This window comes from Mercenaria mercenaria, chromosome 15 (genome assembly GCF_021730395.1).
Source record: "Mercenaria mercenaria strain notata chromosome 15, MADL_Memer_1, whole genome shotgun sequence".
In the NCBI taxonomy this organism is placed as follows: Eukaryota; Metazoa; Mollusca; class Bivalvia; order Venerida; family Veneridae; genus Mercenaria; species Mercenaria mercenaria.
The window spans coordinates 35760787-35783949 of NC_069375.1; the positions used below are offsets into that span (position 1 = coordinate 35760787).

General features: G+C 33.6%; 1 protein-coding gene across 1 annotated transcript; it reads right to left on the reverse strand.

Annotated features, from left to right (window-relative positions):
* Window positions 1–946: 946 nt before the first annotated feature.
* Window positions 947–22745, reverse strand: LOC123551038 (N-acetylglucosamine-1-phosphotransferase subunits alpha/beta-like). The gene is made up of 9 exons (XM_045339681.2): window positions 22525–22745; window positions 20904–20974; window positions 18471–18620; window positions 15896–16067; window positions 13813–13983; window positions 11372–11679; window positions 9865–9999; window positions 7556–7660; window positions 947–2154 (listed from the first exon to the last, which is right to left on the reverse strand). The coding sequence occupies exons 1-9, from the start codon at window positions 22681–22683 to the stop codon at window positions 2019–2021; spliced, it is 1407 nt and encodes a 468-aa protein (XP_045195616.2). The 5' UTR covers window positions 22684–22745; the 3' UTR covers window positions 947–2018.
* Between the last annotated feature and the right edge of the window lie 418 nt (window positions 22746–23163).

The following is a 23163-nucleotide window of genomic DNA, read 5'->3' on the forward strand; positions in this document are numbered from 1 at the left end:
GTTTTCGCTAGTTTTGTGGTCATTTTCCCCCAAAGAAATGTGTTTTGCAATTTAGAGACAAAGGTTGTTGTCATGACCTGAAGGTCCTACTATTTATTTAAAAATACTTTACTTGAGCTAGGATTTATATAAATACATTGAAATAAAGCTTTGCCTAGAGCTAAATTATTTCTTAAAAGACCAAGACTACTTATATACATAGGCTCAGCTGAGTCAGTGTCAAGCACAGTTACTAATTTTGCGGTATACTTTCCAACCGCTGTTACATTTCTATGATGAGGACAAGCGGTTTTATTTCCGATAGGCAATTTTTATTTATCTTTTCTGTATTAAGAAAAGAGCAATTTTCACGCCATAACTATGGTGGCAAAGCCGTCTTTTTAAAATTGATGGAAAATCTATGTCCGTTCAATAACTTTAGTTTGGACTGATATATCTAAATTCAACTTGGCCTATAGTGGCTTATAGAAACAACATTTTTGGTGGATTGTTTAGTTGGATGTAGGTCAAGGTCAGTTATACTTAAGTTTACGGTATACTTCACCATTTATGTCAAAAGTTCAACCTTGACCAAGTGGTCGGTATCTTGGCCTTTTTGTGTGAATGTGCGTATTTAGACATTCTCATCAATCACAGGTTCGTCAAAATCCCGAGACGAGCTAGGGACCCATGCTAGACCTCTGGTATGTGAGAATGGTATTTAGAAGGCTTGTATGTCTAATTCAAACTTATTCTTTATGTGAAAAGAGATAGTAGACACAACTTTAATTCTTTAAAATTGCTTGCGGTGAAAGTTCTGACTTCTATATTCACTTGTTTGACATACACATGTTTCGATAGGGGATACCAACTTATTAATTAAAGGCGAAACAAACACTAGCAACACTTTTCTTAACGTGTCATGATTGGAACGAGTTTACAGTATTGTCTAAGAAGCAAATCACCACTCTATATATTTTTAATCACAAAATGCAATGATATTAGAAATAGTCAAAATATCCAACATAGATTTAAAACCTTGACAAGGAGTAACGCAAGAAGACACCTGAAGTACTTGTATCGATTTGAAAGGGCAACATAACCATTGCTTATGAGTTGCCTTAAACTTATTTTTTACTTTTAAAGTACCAGACGTCTAACCAAAAACTTAAAAGCCATATCAGAAGAGTCTGTTAGTATAAATGTTGTAAACCTGAGTAGAACAGCACTCTCAAACTGTAACATTCCCGCGTCGATCAAACTAGTGCAAAATTTCTTAGATTGGTCTGAAAGAATTAGCGTACAAGGGTGGTTATCTAATTATGTCAGAAACACCCTTAGAATATGTATTCTCTGAAGCCTCTGAACAAAAGTGCATAGACAAAACGGCTTGATTTTGTTAGCTTGATACATCATTTTAAAGAGAATATGTTGGAAGAAGATAGCATCAGTCATAAAGGACTATCGTGCAGACAATGCTAACCATTTATGACTTAAATCCGTGGCAATGATGGACAGAGATGCCTACTGGCTCAAAGTGGGATCGGTGGTGCAATATATGCATCACATTCAGCAAAGCCGTTGGTCACATTCAGCAAAGCCGTTGGCCGTTGATCACATTCAGCAAAGCCGTTGATCACATTCAGCAAAGCCGCTGAAGTCTCCTTATGGACACTCTTATGCCACGAACCGAAACATTAGTGAAATTTAGTGGCGAAGTTCATCGCTCCAGGTATGCCTTAGATGGTGAAGTTCACGGCCGAAGTATGCATTCAATAGTGAAGTTCACAGTTCAAGATATGCGTGTAAACGTTTGACTGGAAATTACACTCGATAATCATGACTTCATTGTCCATCTGACATCAATGTACACTTTAAGTAACACTGCGCACTCATGTTCATCCTTGGTTATACAATCGAATTCTATACATTTTAAAGTTCTTTACAAGATTATCAACACTTATTCACAAATACTGGGGCGGCGGGCAGACCAGTTACCAAAACTTGACATACATGTATAACTTGATTTTGACAAAACTCTATTTCAACTCAAATTCAGACGTCTTTGGAAACATGTTTTGTAAGAATCTTTTGAGGGAGTCCTGTATTTCACTCTTCTCTGCGTCGTATAACATGCGGTTAAAATGGTCTGAAAATACCAGGAATTTTGGTTGTCTGAAAATTAAAAGAGTAGCATATGTAGAGTCATCACAAAGTTCAAACAACATATAATAATTACTACAATCGTTTTAAAGGAAAATCAATATTATCTTCCAGTAATTAGCTTGAATAATTGATCCGTTTAAGGCACCGCCACAGTAACAACTCAATAGCAGTTTATATTTTCAGGCCGAGAATTTTTCGCTTTAAAGTTGTATTAAAGCCTTAACAGTCGGCCAAATAATCATCGACACAGAAGCATATGATGATTTATATTACATACGCCGCTTGTAAAATGTTTAAGTCTCGTTTAGACCGAAAGTTTACCCCAAACTATTGAAATCTTACGGACAGTCAAACTCCATTGAAACACAAATTACAAAGACAAAATTCAATTCTTTTTGAAGTACAATATGTACATTACAAAATCTTATGGAATTGTTGTCGAAATTGTTCCTGGTTATTGCATTAGGCACAAAAAGAAAACCCCATGTAAATTTAAATTAAAATGTTGTTTGTACATGCATTACTGACCACAGCTAGCCAGGTAAACCAGTACATATCGATTGTTCATCGCAACACTACACTAACTCTGTTGATTTTTATAGGGAGATAAGATAGTTTTTCATTGAACAATAATATAACATATTTATTAGTCAAGGCTACTGCATGTACCCACTATTTACAAAACAATAATAAATGGAAAATGACAAGATTCTGTAACGTGTAATACCCAAAATGTAACACGTGTAATATTCAAAATGTGACACGTGTAATATTCAAAATGTAACACGTGTAATATTCAAAATGTGATACTAGTAAGTTCTGTTAAGCACTGATTTATATTACTTTAATGAAATCATTATTCTTGTATTATCATGTGCTCTTAAATGTTTGATATGTTTGTAATTGATATGCATTTTATTGTATACCTTCTCCGATAAACTACATCATTGTATGCATTTGTTAAACACTGTCCTGCCATGTATTATGTTTTGTTTGTCCTCATGGGCCATTTGGCCTTATGGAACTTTGAAAAAATAAACTTATCAAACTTATCATGTAAATTATGTGTAAACTGATAAAACAAATTGGATTTTTTGTGTATAATTCAGTAACCAGGTAACATTTCAAAATGATTTTCCTAAGACTTAGATCTTCACGGTCAGCTTTACAATTGGCTGTAATTATTTTTTTTACATGTATTGGATATATTTTGAATTTGACTGCAGTAAAATTGCAAAATTTTGTCATTTTGGCCAAAGAAAAACATCAAATTAAGGCATAATACAGGTAGTGAAATGCACATCCTTTTACTTGTATATGTTCACATAGATATTTAGAACATAATTATTTCAAAATTATTGACTGTATTGTTACCACTTAGTCATCTTTTATTTTTATGAAAATTTGCATGTAAAATTTTGAGTAAAATGGCCGCCACTGTGGCGATGCTTTTATATTATTCCAAAATCTGCTGCTGTGTTACACTGAAAAGTTCTATTCTCGGAAACACAAAATCAGTATGTTATTGTGGCATATATTGTACTTAAAAATAACCAAATATAAATTCTCTAAAAAGTTGTATTCAATTTCAACTAAAAGTATATGCATAATATGCGTATATTAACTTTCAAATATATCACACCCATTAAATCAATCGTACGTATATTCTCTGTTATGTATCAAATAGAAACTAGAGGTATCACTTGCCACACCCCAGTAAAACATTATTTGAAAAGTTTCTAATGGTAATAATTAAATACTGACTATTGTCTCTTTTTTTATGTTACTCATTGAACCTTTTAGGGTCAATGTGGGAGATAATTTTTTATGTGTCATAGAATTAGGTATATTGTTTGTATGGATATTAATTGTAAAATGTTACATGCAGTTAAACCACTTTACTAAGATGTTAGCTCTTGTACGAGATTAACTGGATTTCATCAAATTAATTGTTTGGTGTAAATACAGGCTGCATTATGCCATCTGTCCTTTTGATAACTTTTTATTAATGAACTAGGAATGCGGTTTAGGAGTAGAATCTATATCTTCATAACATAGAAATAATTAATAAACGAATAACATCTTTACCAACAATCTCCCTGACCATAATATGTTCTGGCGTACTGTCGCGTACGATGGATACTTAAAATATTCACAAAACCTTATCCCCCTTTAAAATGTACCATTTGTAAAAAAAAAAACAACCAAAAATAAACAACACAGTATTTACCCTAAGGGGTACCAAATGTTTAAAGACTCTATAGTTCTCACTCAGTTTTATTAACGTTTCGGCCACTCAACCATTAGATCATTACTAAAATTACAAAGTGAAAAATGTTATGAGTATCTTTGTTTGTTTTAGCTTTTTGTTTGTGATATATCTATGGTATATAAACTTTCATTGTCCTACTAACGAATTGAATAGGATATAATTTTATCTCCCATGATAGCATTAGGACTTCACTAGCTTGATGTGTTTCTGCACATTAAGTCTTTTACTTTTTAATCATAACGTCATTAGGCCAGAAGACAGTCCTTGTGCATCATAAATGTGTATCGCTTTTTAGCGGGATTTGACGTTGACGTTTAATAACGTTACGTCAGTTCCGGTTCTGTATTTCAAATGTTGTTATATTATGAGACGCCATGATGTAGAGTTATTCTCGGAATTTGTCATTTTGATAAAGGCCTTAAGGCCGAAACGTTACTAAAACTGAGTGAGAACTATAGAGTCTTCAAACATAAACAATTGCTGAAAACTACGTTCAACCTGGTCATGTGGAATTTCTGCAATAATGCAAATGCGTCGAAACGAAGATATGAAAGAGTTCTCTGAAAATGGTGAGTTTTAAAAGCACTGAACTGTCCGAAAGTGTGGTCCCTTTATGCAGCCCTTTTTCGGAATTCAATGTATATACTGTATCAGTAAATTGACAGTTGTTGTTGTGTAGAGCAATATACATGTTTTATATGCTGTTCAATTTTCACGTGAAACAAACTTTTTTTTCTATGATTTGGTGCTGTTTAAATTGTAAGGTTAAACATTAGGACTTGACAATGGTGTATTACTTTCTATTTTATTGTATGCTGACGATATAAAGTTGTTTAAGAATGAACAAGATCTGCATACTATGTTAAGAACTTTGAATGGTTGGTGTAGTTCTAATAACATGAAAATTAATGCGACGAAAAGTAATATTAAGAGGAAGTTTAAAGTAAAGGTCTCAGTTTGTTTTCAGTTGTAGTCAAGATTATATTGATATTACAGATAAATATGTATATTCAGGTCTAATGTTAGAAGAACTTTTAGATTATAATGTAACAGCAATTTTTGTCACAAGCAGCGGGCAGAGCTTTAGGATTATAGATGGCCAAATTGAAGTCTTTAGGTGGTATGCCTTTCCAACTGAATAACGGTCTTGTGTGGCCAGTTATTGATTACGAAGCAGCTATTTTGGGAACAGCACTGAAGCCATTCAGAGCCAAGCTCTGCGATTTTACTTAGGAACGGGAAGGTATACTCGTTATACTGCTGTTGCAGGTGACATGGGTTAGGGGTTCATTTTCATTAAGCTGTTAATATTTGTTTTGCTAATACATGTTGTAGATAACTTCTCGTTTGAATAATATTATGTTTAATTGCAGTTCTCACAAGTTGATCTGCCAATAGAATTGCCCCATTTCGTTCAAATCTGGACATTCTATTTCACATAGAGTTTTCACATCACACAAATTTAATGGCGAACTCTAAGACGGTTATAAGTTGAATACAGCAGTTTTAAGATTCGCTAATGCTTGCTCGAAATTAATATCTTAAAACTGCTGTATTTAACTTCTACCTATACTTATAGACATTTGGAATGTTGATTAAGTAAATGGTCTCTGAGTAAGAAGTTCACAGATAACATAATAAATGAATATTTAGATCAGTCTTTGCATGCTATTAATAGCAGCACTGGTAGTGTGTGAACTAAGAATATATCGTAATTTTACATTCAGCTTTGAAATACTAAAAATTACTGTTGTTAATACTAATATAATAGTATCTTATAATTCTGTCATAGAATGGTCTTGCAATTTTAACTGTATAAATATTGTTGTATGTGTGGATGTATATGCAAGAATGAGTGAGTATACGGCGTGTTTCAATTCTTCTTCATATATCATTTTAATTTGATTTGATTTGATTTGTTAAAGAAATCATTTTGCTACATTTGTGAAGTAAAAAAGAGGGATAATTTTGTCAAAATAAAAGGTACAGTAATGGAACTTTTTGACATTTTCAAAATGTAAAAGAGGAACATTTTGTTGGAACATAAGTCAGAGGTAAAGGCTTTTGTACATGGACTTGTCTTGTGAGCCTAAAATGTTTTTACAAGTTTCAAAATAATAATATTATAGTGGTTCCCTAGATGTGAACGACAGGACCAAGTAAAAATGGGGTATGATTTTGCCAAAACAGAAGTCAGAGTTATAGTACCCGGTATGTGAACTTGTCTAATGAATCCAAATATCAAAATGATACCTTCATTGGTTTCAAAGATTTTTTAAACATATCACAAACTTGGTAAAACATTAATTAGAATATTTTTGTCAAAGGAAAGGACATAGTTAAAAAAAATAATATGTAAACTGACACTATGATCTTTAAGGTTTCTGAGAAGATTCAATCCAATGAATGAATAGGTATCAGAATTATCAAAGAAAATGTCAATTTTGGGACATTTCCAAAGTGAAAAAAATTGAAGTCACAGTTATGGGACCTGGTATATAACTTGGTTTAAACACACTTTTTTAAAACATGTACATTTGGTTTATAAACATCCATTACTTTAAAATGATATATCCCTATCAGTGGTTTGTTTTTGAATAAAATCATTGTTTAAGGTTTAGATGCGAAGGAATTATATTATGAGGACGCACCCAAGTGATATAAAAATACACAACTGAACAAAAAATTTAATGCTTTTATACAAGAGCAAATTACTGTTGTAGATATCTCATTTTGACTATTACACGTTATCAAGGCTTGTTATCGACATTTTTGAAGATATTTGCCTGTTTTGTGAGATTTTCTTTTCTAGTGCGCCTCTATGACGTTTTACGTTATGATGTAATAACTGTGACGTACAAACAGTGCAAATGTTGTACAGATTCTAATAGCACACGTTTCAGTCTTATTTGTTCAAAACGGAAATAAATCGGGTCAATGAATATTTCGTATCAGCTTTAAAATGACTATAATTGATTCTAATGTCCCATCCATTTCCTGAAATATCAAAATGTCATATCTTTTATCTTTTGTTTTCACAAACAGGGATTTCAAATTAATTAAGATCTAAATCCTTTTTTCTTTTATTTTTCTCTATAAAAACTAGCAGTGTTCACCATCCTTTTGAATATTACTTACTTAAGTAGCATCTCCCGCTTGCACCATTTATACTGCATCAAACGTTCTATTCGACCTCTGTTGTCCATAATAAAATCGATCTTCTCAGCATTCTTTTTTGTCCATCTGGTACAGACATAAATAAACGTATGTACAACGCATTTTTATCAGCATTTTGCTAGTGTCTGTCATAACACGTGTTACCATTATAGTATAAACAGAAGTTGTTTTGTTTTTTCTTTTAAGCAGGAGTGTTATTTGTTTCATTCAACATCATTGGACATATGGAGGATATTTGTTTGTTTTCAGCCTCAGATATCGAAATTTATTTTATGCTAACTGATGAAATACTGTATTCTATCAGTGAGATATAATCCATATCACTCACTCCATATCACTCACTGTAAATGATATAGCTGTCCCGATCTAGATATTCTACTTGTGTATTGTGCATAAATATTAAATCATTTACTTAAAACAGATGAAAATTGTAGTCGTATTTTGTTCTTTATAGTATATTTCTCGATTCAATTTTTTTACTTAATGAGAATTTCATAACGGTATGCATAATGCGATAGGTATTTCAACAACAACACGTATTATGTATAGTTTGTTTTTTATCTCATCAACGTTTCGGCTAACGCCTTCATCAGGATAATACACATACAAATATAAACAACGGACGTGACGTAAAACTGATAACGTAACGTCAAATGGCGGGAAAACGTTAATCAAAATATCAAAATGCAAATACATATAATTATATCTACAAGGTACTATGAAAATACCAAAAATTTCCTATAGTAAGATTATATTTTTTTAATCAAAATATCAAAATGCAAATACATATAATTATATCTACAAGGTACTATCCCGGATATGAAAACACCAAAAATTTCCTATAGTAAGATTATTATTATTTTTTTATATAATTTGATTTAATCATATTTTATTGCTTCTGAACACATAATACATAGCACATATACATAATAAGTAACAAAAGCAAATGGGTTGGGCTACAAGTTATTGCAACATTAGAAGTCAGCCCTTCCCAAGTGCGTAACATTAATAGCAAATGAAAAATGAACGAGTGTATTAGTTTAATTAAGCATTCCTTATACAAAGATATATGATAGTGATAATAACTACAAAGATAAAAAGATGAAGGAGAAGAAAAAGAAGAAGAAGAAGAAGGGAAATATTATAATGATGATATCAATGTAGTAACAAAATGATAACCCTAATAGTATTTATGATAATAATTACACGATGATGTAGTAACAAAATGATAACAATAATAGTATTTATGATAATAATTACACGATGATGTAGTAACAAAATGATAACAATACGCGCTCATAAAAATATTTGATTTTTTCTCACTTCTTAGTGAAATATATTCCATATTCACTCAAAAGAAACAAATATCCTCTATATATCCTCACTGAATGCTAAACCTTTTGGAAAGATTGATAGAATCAACATTCTCCGTGGTGACTCCTTACAAAATCGCCGATGCTAAGCTTGTGCTATAGTTCGCTTGTTGTCCCACAACTAAAGCTAAAACTTGAAAAGAAAGTCTTTGAAAATTTATTTCCGATGTCATGTAATAAAACACTTATCGGATAGCTTGCCACTCAAAATTCAGAACTATTGCCCTACGTCTGAAGGATTGCTGTCAAATGGGTCTAGATACTAGAAGTCATTCAATATAATTTTCTTATTTCGCAACATCATGTTAAACATATGTTACATCGAACCATTGAACTCCTTGTAAACAGAAGTACATTGTATTCAATTTTTATACAAACTGAAAACATGTTGCTCAAAACCTTCTAAGAAACGATAAAGATACCAACCCCTTTACCTTCAATTGAAATTATCAATTAATCTTCCGTTCAGTTGAACTTCATTTTATTTTACACAATTAATTAAACCAATTACATCGCTAAAGAAAATATATTTTATTCAAGTAAATGCACTCTTATATATCTAAATACAAACTAAAGCTAGCTTTTGTCTAAGATGTGATTCATACGCCCGGTAGAAAAAAACTTATAAGAAAAGGTTCATATGGTAATATATAATGATCACTGTGTCGTTTTTTGATATTGTTGCTTAAAACATTTCAAAGACTAAACTAATCGGATAAAAAAGTGCCAACTAGTTTATCTTCAATCGAAATGATCAACTAGTCCTCTGCTCAATTAGAATTCATTTCATTAGAAAATGACAAATGAGGTCTAACGTGAACGCTTAGATTAAATACAGTTTAATTTCTCGGTCATATTTTGTTGAATAAAAGCGATAAATAAAACACGTTTACTTACATTGTCGTTGTTTTAACCCCATTTGCTCTAGATTGTCCTAGGAATATCAAATAGTTATAATATGCGAACTCCGGTTGAATAGTCAAATGTTGTCGTACCTTGGAAGAAGACGTTATATCCCAATCTTCACGAAATCTGAAACATGTTGGAAGAACAGTCATCATGCACTGTACATAGAGATAGTGATGCAAACACTTTTACCTAGATACTGTATTGCAGATCATTCAAGGTGTTATGCTCTTTTTCATGGAATATTAAGTGTAATTAGTTTAAACATATTTTATTTTTAATCTTTAAGTTTAATTGAAAGATATGATTAGTTTAAACAAGAATTTTTACGACAACATGAAAGGAGAATATTCAACAGGGAAAGCCACGTTTTAAAAACGCAACTCAGCACGCAGACGCGCTTACGACCAACACACGCACACACGCGCACACGCGCGCACACACACACACACACACACTAGGACCAAACGAACAAATAAAGGAACACGGCGGGGCACAGTTGTCAAAAATATATTAAATCCACGGGGTTTGAAGATGGGACATTGGCTTAAAGCCTTAATGTACTTTTTCCTGAGAGTAAACACAAGTATTAAAATGTGTATTATTGTGTATTTTAAAGTTTGTGACGGCCGCGTTCCTGTTACAAGGGAATTTGTACACCACGAAAACAATAGTAATAAGGATTTGTGATACTACTAATGTTTTGTTGGTTTCAGGTCACATCGACAATATCAAAAAAAGGTCATTATTGATTGGTGCATAGACTCCATGTGTTCCTTCTGTCTTGAATTCATCGACGGGGACTCCAGTAAAAAGGACATTTAGTTGATGTATCATTTTTGGACATAATTTTAGTTTTAGTGTAGTAAACATTCCCAAGTTATATTGTGCCCATGATCCGTATCCCATGTTCCATCTTATTGGATATATATTTCTCTATTGTTAACGTTTGCTAGGGCGTGTAGTCAGTTTTTAAAGTTCAATCAACGTATTCGATACGTGCGTACAGGTATGTGGGGCACCGTTTTACTATTTTAGACATTTTTAAATCAAAAAGTCATTTCATGATATTGAGATTAATTTTCCGATCTCAAAAATATTGTTTGGTACAATGAAATGCATTTCTGCAGTCAAAATTATTTTTATATTCTTGATATCAAAAAATATATACGCATTCCCTGATAACAAAATATTTCTTGTAATATAAAGAAAATTATTCGATTTTATCTTAACAGAAATTCCTGTCATCTTTATTAAAAAAAAAAAAAAAACAAGACATTTTCGATATCAGACAATATTGTCTGGTTATCAGAAAATTAATTTTATAAGCAGAAAATAGACATGTTTTTATATATATGAAAATAAGCACTTCTATCTAAGTTGCCTTGTTTTTTACTCGGTTTATAATGGTTTGTGGTTGTAACGTAAAGTAAGTTCTTTAAACATTGCTTTTTCTGTTGGATGTTTGCACTTGTTTTCTTGTACATTTTGTTCTTACCTTTTAATCAAGTCCCCAAAGATATCTTTATCAAGTAGAATTGCAGCATGTTCCGGTATATATCTGTCCTGTGGGCCGAACGCTTTATTCAATAAGAAATGGGTGTGTCTTAAAGAACCACCCCAGCTGTCGTACATAAAATCTTTGTCTGTCCCGGGGTACTCAGGTAGCTCCTTAAATCGTTTGCAGTCATCCCCGTCAAATTCACAACTGGCAGTGGTGCAGTTTACCTCACATATACCATTATTCACGTTGTTAGCAGGACATAATGCGTTACAATGTTCGAGTCTTTCTTGTATAAATCGAAGCTTGAAAAGAAATTTGTAACATCAACAATGACAAAAAAGACATAATGCAGATCAGGTAGTTAGAACGATCTCCGTTCTCTCTCGCTGACCAGTTTACTTATCAGATTTTAGGCTTATGTTGTCCTTTGCTAAATAAAGAAGTAGACCAACACCAAATTAAAGTATGATATATTAACATTGTTACGCCAGTGAGGAGCGCCTGTCAGTCCCCGGCAACAAGCTGTACGCTCTGAAGTTGAGTAACATGACTCTTCTTGGATGTACTGTTTCTCATTATGGCAATGTGGAGAAGATGGTTGTAGTCAGGATAAGGCTAGTCAGGATAAGGCATCAAACAGATCTACATAAAAGGGTCTATGGTTTCATATACAGTTATACCAAGAAACCACTCAAGTTATGGGAACTGCTTATTTCTTTAAGTAGCTTACATATTTATACTTTATTGTAAAGGTTTAGGACCTTTAAAGGTTTTTTTTATACTGGACAATTGTTTATACGAGAGATCTGGATACTACCTTTCAAGATGGAGACTTTCTTTGTCCCATTGTGGATAAAAGTTGCATAAAAGTAGACAATGCTATTGACAAAGTTTCAAGAAAATCTTGTGTATTTATAAGAAAAGGTCACATGGCCCTTAAACCGGAATATGACCTCTCCAGATGACGTCTCAAGATAGATCCATATGATAAGACAACGTATCCATCTTAAAACGGACTATTTTATAGATTGAGAATAATTATCATTTTGAGAAAAAAGTTCAACCCCACATTTGTCAACTCCAACGTTGTCGTCCGCATTAGCTGGCCTTATACGTAGTCGGTAAACTGTGGCATCTTTATTAATTAAATCAGGTAGAGATATTGGGGCCTAACTATAGTAAAGGAATCAGCATGGGAGCCATCTGGTCAAGTCGCTTAATGGCGGACAGGTTTCTGAACACTAATTTCTACTTGGCATGGCCAGAGAGGTCTAAATAAAAGCTGTTTTCTGTTTAAATTTCATTGTGGGTGTATTTTTGACATTTTGGCAGAAAAAAAAATGAAAGAGGAGGTTGTATTTGGTGAGGTAAAACCCAATTTTAGTATAAGTAGTACTTCCAGGTCACAACAGTGTGATTTTGATATGATTTTATAGTAAGCAAATGTGACAAGAGAAATCTCTCTTAGAAGACACATAACCCCTACTTTTCTCTTCAATCTATGTCAGTTTTATCATAACTCCTAAAATGAAGTAAGGATTTGTTCTCTAAAATGGGTTTAGAGCTCTATGTTCGGTAGCTCATTGAAATGTCAGTTTTATATAGAATATATATGGAATACTATTTATGCTAGTTTGACCTATAAGAAAATGTGAGCTTAAATTGAAATTTGTCTAGATATTGATATAAATAGGGTAGTTTGGTCAGATTTTGGTAGAAAATGCGCATTTTGATTGAAATTTTGCTACAGCAGTTGATAAAAAACCTAAAAAAAGATCCACATTTTCACAGTTTGGGGTGTATTCGTTTTGAAAAATGCACATTTACACACTACCTTTTGGCCATTTATCGCTTTCAGAGGGGACATCTGGTATATTGCAAAGTGTTAGCGTGTAATTTGCTGGCAAATTATTATAAGAATATAAAAGCTAGGGCAAACACAAGCTCAGGCTAGAAGATTTGGTTAAAAATTATGTCGCGACATCAATTTTGGAGGAAAATTGTCGCAGAGACACGCGTTTCTGAAAATGCCATAAAACCTTGAAAACTGGATCAAGCTTAAATTGGTATTTTTCATGCAGATATGTTACTGGTACTATACAAATGGAATTGAGACTATTACAGAAATGCTTGTAGAAATGGTGATACAGATGTCTTTTATCATTAACACACTGTCTTGTATTAACTATAGAGAAGGCCTAAATGTCTGGATGATTGCGAAGTTTTCGCCAAGACCACACGTACCTATTATTATAGCTCCAATAAAAACTGTTCAAAAATGCGCTGTCTGCAGTGTATACTAATTCATTATGGAGTGCTGTGTTTATAGTCCAGAAAGTTAAAACATCAGTTGACACGCTTTGGGCTTTATTTCTCAAGAAAAATTGATTTTGAAAATGTTATTCCTCATTATTACACCCGACGTTTATATTTACCTTATGCCCTTCCTTTTCTGTATAAAAATCAGAAAACTGCATTTTCTTAGTAAAGATTATATCATCATTCATGTATATGAATCTTTTCGAGAGTCCATGTATCTTGTGGATATGGCATTCTATCGCAGGGGATGTGAACGCGGGTAAATGTGATTTGTTTTCGAAGATTTCCTGAAAACAGAACAATGAAACGTGATCACAGAAGACAAGCGTTGCTAAAATCTGGCATATCTTAACAGTTCCAGCTAGTACTTGTAAGGAATTAAATTAACATGATCTAAGGAACTATGAAACGACTTTCTTGTAATACTTACAGCTACCGAATGATAAAATACAAACTGGATTGCTAAACACTGGAAATCTTACTTACTAGAAACTCCTGGTCAATACGAGCAAGAATATAACACAATCATAGCAGTTAAACTTTTGTAAATCTTGCTTGTTTAGGAATTAATATAAAGCAGAACCAGACTGGAATTTATCGAAATAATACAAGGAAGTTACGATTTCACGTGTACATAGCCCGAGTGAATTATTACACGCGGCGAATCACCGATTCGGAGTGTTTTAATATCATTTGAAATAGTTCTGCTATATTTTATTTTGATTCTAATACTAGTATGTTTCTCATGTAAAGAAGTAGATAAAACAGGGAAGCACAATTCTATTGCGCATGTTTGGCTACAAATATACGAGGTCGATGTGACGTCAACACGTCACCATGACTTATGAGACGCAACACAACCCGCGGTGTAACATACACAGGAGTCTGAACGCCTACTGAGTTATTCTGCGCCCGTATATTCAGAGTTAGTGAATATCATTCCGATTCTTAAACGTTTTTTGTAAAAAAAAACAATACAGTAGATAAAATTTGGTAGCACTCTTTCTCTGAACCTGTATTCAGCCAAATTATATGTCGCTGTGACGTCAATATTTCCGTGCGTGTGTGGTTTTCATATTAGAATTGAAATATTTAACAAAGTCAATATTTTCTGTAACAAATCAATAAATTACAGATGTGATCTTTTTATAAATGTGTAATGTAACAGAACATTAAAACATGACCAGTGCTTGTAAATTTACATAAACTTGGCATTTTGCTCAGAATATTCTATTTGTAACAGAACAATAAAATATGACTTTTGACGGCAAATATACTGATATCACGTGTCGTAAACACAAGATCAGGGGAGATAAACGTTGTTGGACCTTATAAGAATCTTTCACTGGTCGCGGGTAAAGATGGGAATATCCGGCACGAGGGTAACTGTTTAGGCGGTAACGAGGCTTCCAGCCGAGTTACCGCCTAAACAGATTACCCGAGTGCCGGATATTCCCATCTTACCCGCGACAGTGATTGATTCTTTTTCTTGCATACCGATTTCAAGAAATAATAAAAAATAAAATCAATCGAACGGCTTTCCATTTTAGAACTATTATTCTTATAGCAGTAGTATTTCAGACAAAGCGCGGGAACCAACGTCCGTAAAAGGAAAGACGTCATGACGTTTCAAAACAAATAACAATGTTGTATTCCGGTTTTGGTTTTATCAGTTGCAGCGTAACGTTAGAATGTTTGATAAAATAACGTGATATGAATCGAGAAATATACTATCAGAACTAATAGGAACAGTCAAGGTATTGAATTTTATTCCGATTTTTTAAATAAAAATCAATTACTACAAAAATCATACTACATATAGTAGTATCGTAATACGTTCATGTTACAGCACGAGAGTCATCTTACACCGGTGTAAATGGTAGTTTTCCAGCACCGTAAAAATACCGGAAATCCGTTGGTATGCAAGAAAACCTGTTCTTTAGTAGGTCCGGTGACAGAACGATAAAGCATGGTCAAGGGACGTTATCATCGGGACATCTTACTTGTTCGTAAATGTTACTTTCACACACAAATGAGTTGGTAAATCATATTAAAGAGTTTATCTCAAATTCAGTACAACTAAAATGCTACAAAGAGAGATAATAGCTGACAAAAAGTCGCAATGTGAATAAAGTAAATACACAAAAAGATGAGACATTCGCTGGGAAATCAAATTTGTTGATCAAGAAAGATAATTACTTCATGCACAACGACGCTGATTTTTGGATTATTCATTGCCAGCCAGTACGGAATCTGTCCATTCGTGACTATAAAGATTTGTCTTATCCATGGTAGAAATTTTTCGACAGATCTCAGAGAGTACTTTAGTGTTCCCCAATCGTTGTATCGATTTAACGCCAAAATGTCTGATCTGCAAATGAAAATATATAGAAAATGATACAGAAACAGGGTAATTGCGTGGAGTATATAAGTTATTGACAAATGAGACTAATTCAGTCAATGGTATATTCATTAGTTTTCAGTCTACGCAAGGACGGACTTATGCGGTGGGCATGGAGTGTCATTCTGAAGAGCTGGTGAACTCTGATAAGTTAAGGGGGAGATGCGTAGTGATAGAAGGTTTATAGGACACTTCCAACAACCTTGCTGTTGAGATAACGCTTTAGCAACGTGGTTAGATTGTCTGCCTACGGATCACCAGATACGGGGTTCGAGTCCCAGTATGGACCTTGGTATTTTCTGCCCCATGCTTTACTTTAATGTTGTCAGAAATGCGCATTCGTCTTGGATTCATTTCTTAAACTCATTCTGAACCATTTGTCCAAATTATATTAATATTTTCTTTCAATCCATTTTTCGACATGATTGTTTTAGTTTAAGATTCTATATATAAAACAGAGTTGTTTATTTTTATTAATTGATATCATCAATCCCTTTGGATTTTGTACTTACTGATTTAAGATTCTATAGTCGACTTTTTTTCAAATTTAAAAGTTGTTAAAAGGACGTTTATACCTAGGGAAACTTTAAAGAAAAGTTTAGTATCTAACGAGTAACAGTGCAATATGTCGGGCTCCTTACTCTGCGGGGAGTACAGACAGACTGAGACTATAGAAGCCCTTACTTATGCACGAGTACTGGCTTGTAACCGTGGAAGCATATAATTATCAAAAAGTTTATCTTGTGTGAAACTTATTATTAAATCGATGTGAAATGGGTAACTGAAGTTAAAGTTTTTTTTACAAAATACTGCTAGGGAGAGTGGAGTGTCTGTGTGTGTGTCGAGTTTATAGAATACACTAGGATAGTGCATGTGAGATCTTATTTGTAGAATTAAGCAAACAAGGGTCATATGATTTTCTTTAACCCAGCCTGCTGGCGGCAATTGATTCTGCCCTTGCGATATGTGCATACCAAGCTCAGCAGTGTGATCATGGTCTGCACTGTTCGCCATTCAATAAGTATCTTTTTGGTAATTGAACAGTCCAAATTGAAAGATGGAAAAGTTCATTATAGAAATTAAGCAGGGTTAATAGAACAGTTTTTCAAGCTCATTTAAAGATATGTAAAATATGTTTTGTTTGTGTGTCTGACATACTAACAAAGAATGTCTGCCAAGGTTCATTTACTCTCGTCACTGGAAAATTTTAGAAATAGTTATGTTACACACATTGTAAGTATAAAACATACATAGGAAAACCATTTTCTAAAAGATAGTTTAATATTTAGAAAAAGCACTGACACTAGCAGTATAGTTATGATATATACTATATGCATAATTCTCCAGGGCGAAAATTACAGAAGTTTACCGAAACTTTTGGTTCCACCATTTGAAGAATAATAACTTATTGCATTCACCATTCGTCGGTCTCAATTCGGTTTAAGTTTCGTGTGAATCTCAGTAATCACTAGCGGGGAGGTATCGAACTTCTAACATATGTTCATTATGGTTTTGCATTTTAAAAGTATACCACCTTTTCTTCTTAGCAATTTTGGTTGTTGTTTTTTTTGGCATGTATACTGGATCAAAACCACATGATATGTCGATCGACATATCACGCTCTATATTGCTTTTTTTCTAAAATGTATTCCCTTTTTGGAACTTAGCAACGTTTGACATAGTTTCTAGATGTAAACTGGCATCTCAGTAACCATATGAAGGGAATCGATTGAACGTCACACATCACATTTGTTCACTTGTGATGATATGACGTGAAACGATATGGTTTGGTATGATTTGAAAAGCACATGTCCAATAACACTGTTTTGCTTTCTCAAAAAGAAATGATTCTTTTCGACTTAGCTATTTTCTTTGTTCGTTTTTTTAAGTGTCAAAATGTGTGAAAGCTCAAAGACTCAGAATTACAGCCCTTTTGTACTTACGTAGATGTTTTACTACCTTTAGGGTTTTTTTTATTGAGAATAGGGAATGATTTAATGCAGTCCAGTTGTGTGCTGACTTTGTTTACTGTTATTATTATTATTTATATTACTATTATTCAAATTACTTTTTCGTACCTGCGTGTGAAATGGTCGTTTTAATTGTGTTTTGTTACTCGACGAGCAAGTAAACGATACCATACGAGTTTAACTACAAAGAAGTTTAGAGACTGTACATGTATAGTGCCAATGAAGTAAATACTTTACCTGCTAAAGGATCGGCATTAGCCTATGTGTTACAATTCAAAGTTATTTCGGGTCTAATTCTTTGTTTATGGTTGCTTTCTTTTATATCAAAGAATAATCCTATATAACCGCACACACCTCTGATATTGATAATCTTCACAATATTTGCATTATCATTATGACATACTTGCTCTTTGCCTCCTTCTTCATTAGTTGTTCAAAGTTCCGTTTAAATTCTGGATCGGAACCGTTAACCCATGTGTACACCATATCGACTTCCTCCTCATAATTTGGTTGCTGGGTACTCTGATAAATATCTATCCTGTCATTTAATTCCCTGAAGTGTTAATTAAAACATTCCATTTACTTTCTAAATCTTGTTACGTTGCATGAAACTAGGCAAATAAGCTCCGATAAGCTCTATTAACTAATTCTAATTCTAACTAATACAATCAAACGGTCATTTTTTCTTTTTTATTTCAGCTAAAAGCAGCACGAAGACAAGAAAATAATAAGAACTGCTGTTAAAGAAAGCACTGATATTTATTTGAATGTGCCAATATCAACATGTAACATGACGGACAGACGGACATACATAGCACGCATAAATAAGCAGGTAAACTGGCAAATTAGGTCATACTATTGTCAAATTTACCAAGGTTCTAGGGGTATTTCACTGAAATACGGATATATTTTTAAAAAAGCAATCCGGAGATTACAAGAGAATCTTTCAATTTCTTGTTTAAATCAAATTCCATATTTAATTCAATTTCTTATTTTAAAAAGGTCAAAGAAATGCCAAAGGTCCAACTAATGAAAATACAGAGAATAAGGAGACATAATGGAGAGTTTGGCCAGCCTAGCGAGGGTAGGTATACGCTACCACAATTTCCCTCCAGAATATGTATGAAATTATGCAGTTTGAAACTCAACATGAGAAAAAGGAATGTTATAAAAATATCAATAAAACTAGCATTACAATTTAGATATACTTAAACATAAACAAGCCCATGTTAGATTCTGATGAGTTACCCATTTTAAGATCTAGAGGTTACGTAATTTTGTACAAGCACGTGGCTTGTTGGTTTGAGCCCCACTTAAGTCAAGACCACGCCTTTTCATATGACATCAGTTCTGGTTATTCCAGGAAGCGGAATCGAGAATGGTTAAAAAAAACTTGAAGTGTTTCTGTATACATGTGTTTTGATTTGTAGTTTTCTTTGGTTGAATGGGAATGTCCTGCTTTTAGCTAACTGTTTACGCGGTGAGTAGGCAGAGTTTTGTTACCGCCTAAACAGTTACCATCGAGCCTGATATGCCTATTTGTACCTGCAACCAGAAAAAGAATCTTATGTACTTTTAATTACAACATTTTCTCTAGTTACGGATAATCTAAGTAGTGGATTTTTGTGGTGTGGTTTTGTTTGTCTTTTTATTCAAAGGAACATGATCTTTTTAAATTACATGGCAGATCTATACTTGATCTTCGGGTACCATATCATCTTTTTGATACAAATGATGCAAAAGTGTTTTTCACGGGAAGTTAGGTTATACTCTACAAAGTCCATGAATAATTATAACAAAAATAATTATAATGATAATAATAATAATGAAGGGCACGTTTTTCAAGCCTGTATTACAGTGCGTCTCTGTTATTGAAATGATAATGGTGCATTAAACATGAATTTAGTGTGTTAGTGTGTGAATACATGAAAGAGAATTCTCAAAAATAAGGTTGTTTGGAATAGAAGAATTGTGTATTTGTTTATCTATTTTTGAGTAATTGTACATAAAAAGTAGGAATAGATTCATGGGTCGCATTTTTTCTAAAATAGCCTTAATATAGCGTATATAATATATAACGCCTGTAGAAAAGGTAAATACAACTCGAGTTCCAAATGTTCGCGCGTTCTACTTCGAGATAATCGAAATTCGACTTAAAATGATAGTCTGTGTCCGTGCTTTTGGTAGGGATTTGAAACTGCCACCAAGATAGCCGGAAATACGACATAAGCGAGTTCGAGACAGTGACATGTGCGGCAAAACCGGAAAATTTAGCGTTCCTTTAAGCCTATTCCATAATATGGCTTAAAAAATATTATTTCATTGTTTGTAATATTTTATTAGCGATTGTTAAATGCTGATTTTATGATCACGTGTAAAGACATACCCTTTATGTCAGATGTTGTTATTGAAACGCGGTTTTGGATTGGTTGAAAAAAAGTGTTTCTGAAATCCGTAAGAGTCAATGAGACATAGGCTGATTGGTTTAAAATCATAATATTTGTGTCAAAATCAAGCAATACAGTGCTTTGGAATATTTTACAAATGTCTGGCTGAATGCTTGACTTTTCATCTCTCTTTAGAATAGTAGGTGTCAGTGGACATTTTGCCTCTAGATGCCATTCAACTAAGGGAGTAGGTTTGTCTGAAGATAAATTGTAAGAAAATGGATTGGATAAGCCTATATAAAATCGCTATTTTTATGTCTTACTGGAAGAATCACATTTTAATGGTCATTTCTCAATTTTGGGGTTTGTGACAGAGTCATTTCTTACAATGGAAGTCTATGGAAAAACAATAGCAGTGTCGGACCTGTAAAGTTACAAGATCGACTTACTGAAATTTTCTGCCACTGGTGTAGGACTCTGGGGAGTCGATTTCTTCACTTAATAACTCTCTATTATCTCTCTGGAAAAAATCAAGACAATAACTTGTTAAAGCAAAAATAAATAAATAGATTAATAAAAACGCATATATGAGCCGCACCATGAGAAAACCAACATAGTGGGTTTGCGACCAGCATGGATCCAGATCAGCCTGCGCATCCGCGCAGTCTGGTCAGGATCCATGCTGTTCGCTAACAGTTTCTCCAATTCCAATAGGCTTTAAAAGCGAACAGCATGGAGCCTGACCAGACTGCGCGGATGCGCAGGCTGGTCTGGATCCATGCTGGTCGCACACCCACTATGTTGGTTTTCTCATGGCACGGCTCATATCTCTTGTCGCGACAAGCATGTTATTTCTTAGGATGTTTGGAGCGTTTTACGTTTTTTACTTAATACTTTTTTATTGTTGAATACGATAGAGAGTGTGAGAGGGAGTAGAGAGGGTGAGAAGAGGGGCGAGGTGGAGCACGGGAATACAAATAGGAGGAGTTCAATCATTAGAGGAACCTTTTTACTAGTACTAGGTAGATTTGGTAATATGCATAGGTTTACTTAATAGTGTTTGGGCTTTGTGCCTTGAAAATGGTTATGGGAGTCATCCGTATAGTAAACTACATCATTCTGTAAGGGTTTCGTAACTCTTGAACCGGATGTGGTTCACACATGTCATGACAATATGCACACGTTCCCTTCTTTTTAATTTAGACCAGATCCATCGAAATTTAGAGGAGTTAGCAATGCTTTGGTATTTAGTCAGGCTCCAGTCGTATTATGTATTTTAGTGAAAGGGCAGGTAATCCTCGACTAATTGGGCAATAACTCATAATCGAACCATGAAACATGTGTGTCTGATTAATATGCGCAAGTTTACTTCATTTCGGAAGGAACCAACTGACATCGGACAGAAAAGCAAGAATAATGATTTTATTACTATTGTGCCGTATCTGGAACTCTGTAATGAAAAGGCCGTTGATCAGGCGTTCGAATCTTTAACAGGCAGATAAAGTTGTTAAATTTTGATTCAGAATATTAGTTTGGTAGTGGAAAATATTAGGATGAGGTTTAGATGTTACCGCAAAGACGTTTCAGAGTTCATAGTCCTTAACTCATATTCAAAATTTCAAATATAACTCTAGCTAAATAGTCAATACATAGCGCGTTAATGCAAGTTAAGAACAGATGAATTCATAGCCATAAGGACTTATAACAACGAGCTGTTTCAACATCAGAATTTTGTCCTTTCACAAAGCAGAAACAATTTGGCGAAATGACAGATGGCTATCATGATATTGTACTAGATGTATGATTTGAATGGAATTCATATATGGGAAAGAGTATGTCGTTGAAGCTGATAGTCAGCCAACCATTGAAGAATTACATGACGGAGACTATTTTTATCATTTAGAACTAGATCATTGAAACAAATTTCGCATACTACATGTTGTTTCATGTGAATTCTTGAGATTCTCAGAATTTCAAATAATTATAACAATGTAATTCGAAATGTTTTGTTTGTATATGAATTCGTTTTTGTCAACAAACGTTTGAATAAAAACTAGAAAATGAACTTACTGCATCCCAGGAATTTGATTGTTTGTTATATATGGTTAAACAAAACAATCCAACTAATAAACCAAATAACGCGTTATGGAACCTTCTCAAACACATGTGTACTATAAACATCCTTCGAATAAATATACGAGAATAACAACATTTGTTGAGTCTAACCATACTTGCTGTTTGTTTTTACAATAGCGATTGAATCAGTTACATATAATAGAAATTACTTCAATAGACACCAGATTGTTTTGCCTTTGTGAAACTACTCGCACGCATTCTGTCAATAAACCCTATAGATTTTTTCTAAACAGGAAACAGTTGGTTTACAGTTGACCATGTTTTCATTGCCACCTGTAATAGGCAGTCACTTGCCTTAAAACCCATTCAATTGACTTTTTATTCTGACTTTAACTTTCCTTAAACAGCCACTGCCTTTAGCAGCCAGATTTTATGTTGGCTGAATGCTTAAATACAGGCTCGACTGTAGATTAGATGACGCTGAGCCGACATTCCTGAAATGCACCAACTGATTTGTTTAACTACAGATGTTTCAAATTTATTTAGTTTATGAATCAAGAACCTGCCTCAATCAATGTGGAAATCGGTCTAGATAATTATCACTGTTTTCAAAGATTCCAAAGTATATGGAAA

Coding starts and splice junctions, on each gene's coding strand:
- LOC123551038 (XM_045339681.2), bottom strand. CDS start 22,683: ATGGTTAGACTCAACAAATGTTGTTATTCTCGTATATTTATTCGAAGG. Junction 13,984..15,895: donor TCAGCGTCGTTGTGCATGAA/GTAATTATCTTT, acceptor TTCTGTTTTCAG/GAAATCTTCGAAAACAAATC. Junction 11,680..13,812: donor CAGAAAAGGAAGGGCATAAG/GTAAATATAAAC, acceptor TTTCTTTTCAAG/CTTCGATTTATACAAGAAAG.